The sequence below is a fragment of the Camelina sativa genome, chromosome 19, assembly GCF_000633955.1.
Source record: "Camelina sativa cultivar DH55 chromosome 19, Cs, whole genome shotgun sequence".
Taxonomy (NCBI): Eukaryota; Viridiplantae; Streptophyta; class Magnoliopsida; order Brassicales; family Brassicaceae; genus Camelina; species Camelina sativa.
This window is the reverse complement of record NC_025703.1, coordinates 7,940,934-7,947,661: the sequence shown is the minus strand read 5'-3', so window position 1 is coordinate 7,947,661 and position 6,728 is coordinate 7,940,934. Positions and strand designations below refer to the sequence as shown.

Sequence of the window (6,728 nt, the reverse complement as noted above, 5' to 3'; positions counted from 1 at the left end):
TATATTTGCATACAAGGTAGCACTTGACATAAATGAGGATCTAGAACCCACATCCATATTAGAGTGCACTCAAAGCAAAGATTGGCTTAAATGGAAAGAAGCTATTGATGTGGAGTTAAACTCTTTAAAGAAGAGAAGTGTGTTTGGTCCGATCTTAAGGATAACACCTGAAATTAAACCAGTTGGACATAAGTGGGTCTTTGTAAGGAAAAGAAATGAGAAGAATGAAATCGTGAGATACAAAGCACGGCTTGTAGCACAAGGATTCTCTCAAAGACCTGGCATAGATTATGAGGAGACATACTCCCCTGTGATGGATGCAACAACATTTCGGTACCTAATAAGTTTGGCCATCAAAGAAAAACTTGATTTGCGGTTAATGGATGTTGTAACTGCGTACTTATACGGTCCACTGGATAATGAAATCTATATGAGATTACCAGAGGGTATTGAACTTAAAGCAAAGAATGGTTCTCGAGAACAGTACTGCATAAGGCTAGACAAATCGCTTTATGGACTGAAACAGAGTGGTCGAATGTGGTATAATCGCTTAAGTGATTATTTGGCAAAGAAAGGCTACAAGAACGACCCAATCAGTCCATGTATATTTATAAAGAAGTTTGCAAACAAAGGATTTGTGATAATAGCAGTTTATGTGGATGATTTAAACATCCTTGGTACCTCTGGGGAAATCGCCCAAACAGTAGAATACCTCAAGAAAGAATTTGAGATGAAAGACCTAGGCAAGACAAGATTCTGTTTGGGATTGCAACTTGAGTACAGAAATAATGGAATCCTTGTGCATCAAAAGGCATATACAGAAAAAGTACTCAAGAGGTTTAAAATGGACCAAGCTCACCCATTGACTAGCCCAATGGTTGTTAGAAGCTTAGACTTGGATAAAGATCCATTTGGTCCAAAGAAGGCCAATGAAGAAGTTCTTGGACCTGAAATGCCTTACCTCAGTGCTATAGGAGCGTTAATGTTCTTGGCTAGCCACACTATACCAGACATATGTTTTGCCATGAACCTCCTAGCAAGATATAGTTCTTGTCCGACTATAAGGCACTGGAATGGTGTTAAACACGTCCTGCGTTACCTGCAAGGAACGGCAGATTTTGGTTTATTTTATACTAACCATAACAAAGATGGTTTAGTTGGTTTTGCTGATGTAGATTATCTATCCGATCCACATAATGGTAAGTCACAAACAGGTTATGTGTTTACGCACGGTGGTACGGCGATCTCTTGGCGTTCCATGAAACAAACTCTTGTGGCCACATCGTCAAATCACGCGGAGATCCTAGCCATACATGAAGCCAGACGTGAGTGTGTTTGGTTGCGGTCCATGACACAGCATATTCGGACGGATAGTGGATTGGAGGACAGCAAGGAAGCAACCGCAATCTATGAGGACAATACGGCCTGCATTGCACAGCTCAAGGAAGGTTACATCAAGGGAGATCGGACGAAGCACATACTGTCGAAGTTCTTCTTCACACATGAACTACAAAAGGCCGGAGAAGTTCAAGTGGTGCAAGTACAGTCATGCGACAACTCCGCCGATCTCTTCACCAAATGGCTACCGACTACAATGTTCAGGAAGCTCGCGCATCAGATTGGAATGCGGAGGCTTAGGGACTTGGAGTGATGTTTGGAACAGGGGGAGCAATGTGTGTTGTACTCTTTTTCCTTCACCAAGGTTTTGTCCCATTGGGTTTTCCTGGTAAGGTTTTAATGAGGCAGCATCCCCTAAGCACATTGTGTCGATCCCATCCAACATAGGCACGGTCGTCTCGTCCAAGGGGGAGTGTTGTGAAACACTTAGTGGACTTCGTACAGACCGGCCCATATACCGTCCTTATGTCCTTGGCCCTTCGGCCCATGTACTATCGGTCCATCGGCCCATCGGCCAATGGCCTTCTCGGCAACACCTTAATTTTGGCCTTGTAATGTACTATATATATGCTTGTAACCTCGAGTTTAATCAATAAGAATATACAAGAGCTTTATCCCTAAACTCTGTATTCATAACACAATTTGTTTTTTCTTTCAATTTCTTTAACTATAGAATGTACTATATTTTTTCTCAGCAACTGCATTTTTTCCATATACTCAAAGAAAATACTCTTTAACAATCAATTACATTTTCTAAATGAATGTAGAAAATGGTCACCCGAATAGAATTTTATTCATCATGATGATCTAAATTTATCAAGAAATGAGAAAATAATCCCCACCCTCCAACCAAGAATATTATTACAAGTTCGGAACTAAATCGACCAAAAAGAGAAAATTTTAATTAGGTGAGAACTCAATCATCTTCTTCTGCTGATTCAAGTTCTTGTAAAACTTCTTTATAAACGCATCCGCTGCTTTGTCAACATGTCCGTTAGTCACGTCACCATCTTCCCGTAGCGGAAACGGTGAGTCCGTTACCCGTAAAGGCCTCACTGACGGACTACTCCGTCCAAAACCTGGCAAGTAAGGAGATAGAGCCGTCAAGACCTCAACGGACAAAGCCCCGGGCGTGTTACTTCCCTGCTGGTCATGATCTCCCACGCCGTTCAGCAGCTCAAGGACGGCTCTGGAGGCCGAAGTGTCGTCGTCGAGGGTAGGTGGCGCATGACCACAAGAGAAGAGGCTGTTGTGGTGACTCTTCTTCTTGAAAGCGGCAATGTTAAAGGGGAATGAGTAGTTAGGAGTGTCGCTGCAGCTAAACTCGTATTCTTTCCGTGGCTGGGACGACGTGACGGATGAGGCTGCTGGGACGCGGCGATGGTTGTGGAACATGAGATTCTTACCGCGCTTGAGAGTGGCGTTAAAGTCAGCGAGGAGCTTTTGCTTAGAAATGCCTTTGTGTAAGATGTACATGACAAAACGTACGATGTTCCATAGCTTCTTGCTTATTGGTATATTCTTCTCCATCTTTAGAATGATAGAGAGAGAGAGAGAATAAGATTATTGTTTTTTTTTTTTTGGCTTTGGTATTTGCTTATGGACTAAGGATCAATGTGTGTGGGATTTATAAAGAAAAGAGAAAGAGGTAGACTTTTTCTCTACAAAAGAAGTACTTAAACGTGGAACACTACGCAAACATTTTATTTATGTAGTTAATTAGCTTTAGGGGTTTAATAACCAAAATAATGGAAAAAGAAGAAGAAAATTTGAATTCTTTTATCAACTTTAATTGTACTTTAGATTGCACTATGTATTATAGCCATCTATATATGGATATTAGGTCGTGCTTTTCAATATAAAATAAATTGGCATACATACAAATTTTAACTAGTGGGGGTGTTTTTATAAGATGACTTGGCCTTCTACTATGATGGTATATACTACGCCTTTACAACTACAACTTTTTATTTTTGAAAAGGAATGCTAGCCACTGTGGCTAAACCTTTTATTTTTATATGTATACTTAACTTTCTACTTTGAGGTTGAATGGAAGTCCGGTACGGCTCCAGCTCAACTGTGACATGATTCAGGTGTGTGAAGACCGTGATGAGTTTAGTAAAAATATAAAAGGCGTCGAATCACACTCTCGAGCTGCGATTGTGGTGCGGCAAGGTCTCATTTAATATATGATTTACAATTTTACCCTTATTCAAGGGAAGAATTACAAAGACTCTAATACATATTTGACGAAACATTTTTTTCTAAATCATCGTTGTCGGATCTTCAACACCATCATCGCCGGCGATTTAGCCACCACCGTCTTCTGTCACCATCATCAGCGCCTCTTCATCATTGTTGTCGTGTTTTTGATGCGTTCATGCTCTAATCGGTATGTTTACTTTTCTCACCAATTCAAAAATTTGAGTTTTAAGGGTCTTTGATCATAAAATTGTAGTAACTGACATTGACATTCATTAACAATTTTTAGTGGTAATGGATTTATAAGGTTTTGATTGAGTAGGTTAAATTTGATATATATTGCATACCATGTGTTCGACTAAATGTCTAAATAAATTCTTTACTTCTTTTTAATGTTGGGTATTGGTTTTAACATTATATTGTGGACCTATTCTACAGTATCATGATTCAAAATTTGTTTCTCTTGATTCTAATTATGTCTAAAGCTTCAAAATTTGTGTCTTTTGATTCTAATAATGTTGTTTTCATAAGTTGTAGAAGCTAAGAGAATGACAAAGCAACATAGATCGGAACAATCTACAGATGATCCAACTACTGATAGCAAAAGATTTAAGTGGCCACCTAATTTGGCTCGTGGGCACTTGGAAATCTGTGTAGAAGAGAAAAGGAAAGGGAATTGGCAAAGTAAATGCTTAACAGAAATTGGTAGGATGAACCTTAGGGCTGAGTTTTTTAAAAGGTTTGGGTTAGACTGGAAATATGACAAGTTCAGGAATCGTCTAGACACCGTTAAAAGACAACATGAATCATACAAGCGGGTTATACCTGATTCATCTGAACTGAGATTCTGTGAACAAACTGGAGCAATCGAAATGCCTTTTTCTTGGTGGGAAAATTTAATCAAGGTACATTCTATTAACTAAAGTAAACTCATTTGTATAATCTATTTTAGACTAATGTTTCTGTTTGTCTCTCTCCATTGTAGGAAAAACCTGAAGCGAAAACTCTTCGTAACTATCCCATAAGAGATATTCCACTTATTGAACAACTTTTTTCTGAGGAGACAATTTCAGTTGGTGATGATGGTTGGCAACACCATGATAGAGCAAGTCATTTGCCTTTTGAAGCAAATTCTGTTGAAGATATTGAGCTTAACAACTCTCCCGAAGCTCAAAATTCTGAACAACCTCATAACAATGGTAAGAGGGTAAGATCCAAACAACCTAAATCATCTAGAAAGCAGTCCAAAGAAAATCAGTGGGATCGAGTCTTAGATCTTATTGAGGACCAGGGAAGATTTTTTATGGGAGGTAGAGAGAGCTTTTATACGTACAGTTCTGCTGCATGTGTTAAGGTGCTTGAACAGATGGTATTTCTTAACAAACAAGGTGAGTTGTATTGGGCTGCCCTTGTGTTTCTTGAAAAAAATGAACAGAGACGACAAATCTTCATGACACTTCCGGACGAGATAAAGAAGATAGAATACCTAGAGAGAATGACGGGCAAAAAAAACTCGTTTCAAGGTAAGTTTAAGTTTAACCTTATACATTTTTGTAGAAAATATAATGAGCCATTAACCTTAGAACCTATTCTCTAGCAATCTACTTTTGTATGTTTACCCTGTTTATAGATGAGTGACAACAACAAAGAGATTCATGCTTCTACATAGTTCACTTTTGAGATTCCTGTTGATCTCCGTATGGTTGATGCTGAGAGAGTCGGATGTGAGTATCCTAACTATTTTTATCTAGAGATTGTTCTCTTATGATTGTGAATGAACGAGCTGAATTAGATGTTCTTAGTTTTTATCTGTACAGTAGTGTGAACCATTTTATGGCTCTGTTGGGTATTGATTGTGTCTGATTAAGAATATCGTCATGATCTGCAGTTGATGTCCTCAAGGCAATAGCTGTGGACAAACTCTTTTGAGAATTGTGTTTCATTCCTTCTACAATTTTTTTGAATTTTAAAATCTCTTTTTGTTGTAAAGACAGTTTGTTCAGAATTATATTAGTTTATCACTTTATCTACTTATAATTTTATTTTAGAATGAAAGTTAGTTACATATATCATTAATGTATAAATCTAATTCAAAAAATGTTTATATATTAGTAATATTCATATATTATAAATTAAATTAATGTCAAAGGAAACTGAAAATAGAAGATAATATAATTAAAGGTTAATTTAGTAATTTTGTTTTCTAATCACACTCAAGTTGTATCCCAATCGCTCTACCATTCAAAAATATGATATAACCGCATCACACCCGAATTGGACTTCCATTCACAATTTTACCTAATCGCATCACTCCCAAATCACATCGCACCCGCACTTGAATCGTAATCGCACGCGAAACGGACTACCATTCGGGGCCTTTGTCTTAAAAGTTTAAATTCTTCACCAGATAGTTACCATTGGTGCAATGAGTGCCACAAATATAGGCAGAGGAAGAAAAAAAATAAGTTTTATTGATAAAGATGTTCTAATAAAGAAATGCAAATTTCAACCCAACTCTATACAAATTTCTGTAGTTAACCCCTAAAATATTTAATCAGTTAGTGAAATTTGCAAAGTTTGGTATTAGGATTAATCCTATCACAAGATGAGAAAAATTATAGATGGCTTTGGGTTATACGGGTGTATGTATACATTTACCTGCACAATGAATCTACAAATTCTCTTCCATTGCCAACTCGTCTGGTATTACCAGCCTCTCCATGTAAGCCTGTAGGCACAGCGAAGATAATTCTATCAAACCAAAAACTTGAAAATTTACAAAGGATTTATCTTGAAAAACATTATAACAATTTGATTAATAATCCATTATTCTCCTAAAGCCAAAATGTGACAATGATTGATGCTTGTGAAGCAAAAAAAGGTGAAGGACTCTTAACCTTTATCTTGACAGCATCAGATGGAGAAGGGTTCAAATCCAAAGCAGTGCCGAAATGTAACACAGCTTTGTCATATAGCTTTAGTTGTTTGTATATATTGCCAAGCAACGCATGGACACTGCTCTCTTGAGGAGCACATTCTTTGAGCTCTTCTAAAACTTTCTGGGCTTTGTGATAATCACCGAGGCTGGCTAATATGTTAGCCTTGTAATACTTTGGGAGCGGATTCTT

At 37.8% G+C, this 6,728-nt stretch overlaps 3 protein-coding genes across 4 annotated transcripts in view; 1 reads left to right on the top strand and 2 right to left on the bottom strand.

Annotated features, from left to right (window-relative positions):
• Nucleotides 2,170-3,008, bottom strand: LOC104765470. The gene has a single exon (XM_010489187.2). It carries the CDS (start codon nucleotides 2,926-2,928, stop codon nucleotides 2,299-2,301), a length of 630 nt encoding a protein of 209 aa, XP_010487489.1. The 5' UTR covers nucleotides 2,929-3,008; the 3' UTR covers nucleotides 2,170-2,298.
• On the top strand, nucleotides 4,149-5,529 carry LOC109130794. Its single transcript, XM_019240835.1, has 4 exons — nucleotides 4,149-4,505; nucleotides 4,586-4,807; nucleotides 5,036-5,123; nucleotides 5,489-5,529. Exons 1-4 carry the CDS (start codon nucleotides 4,149-4,151, stop codon nucleotides 5,527-5,529), a joined length of 708 nt encoding a protein of 235 aa, XP_019096380.1.
• Nucleotides 5,815-6,728, bottom strand: part of LOC104765469 (cell division cycle protein 27 homolog A) — a 6,468-nt gene continuing 5,554 nt past the window's right edge. Inside the window, exons 16-17 of one of the 2 annotated variants that reach the window (XM_010489186.1) lie at nucleotides 6,259-6,328; nucleotides 5,815-5,998 (exon numbers count right to left, since the gene is read on the bottom strand). In XM_010489186.1, coding sequence (XP_010487488.1) covers nucleotides 6,272-6,328 — 57 coding nt within the window. In that variant the 3' untranslated portion in view covers nucleotides 5,815-5,998; nucleotides 6,259-6,271. Of the gene's footprint in view, nucleotides 5,999-6,049; nucleotides 6,329-6,728 lie in introns of those variants that run through there. The other variant, XM_010489185.1, reaches the window with a different exon arrangement.

Coding starts and splice junctions, on each gene's coding strand:
- LOC104765470 (XM_010489187.2), bottom strand. CDS start 2,928: ATGGAGAAGAATATACCAATAAGCAAGAAGCTATGGAACATCGTACGT.
- LOC109130794 (XM_019240835.1), top strand. CDS start 4,149: ATGACAAAGCAACATAGATCGGAACAATCTACAGATGATCCAACTACT. Junction 4,506..4,585: donor GGTGGGAAAATTTAATCAAG/GTACATTCTATT, acceptor TCTCCATTGTAG/GAAAAACCTGAAGCGAAAAC. Junction 5,124..5,488: donor CAAAAAAAACTCGTTTCAAG/GTAAGTTTAAGT, acceptor CATGATCTGCAG/TTGATGTCCTCAAGGCAATA.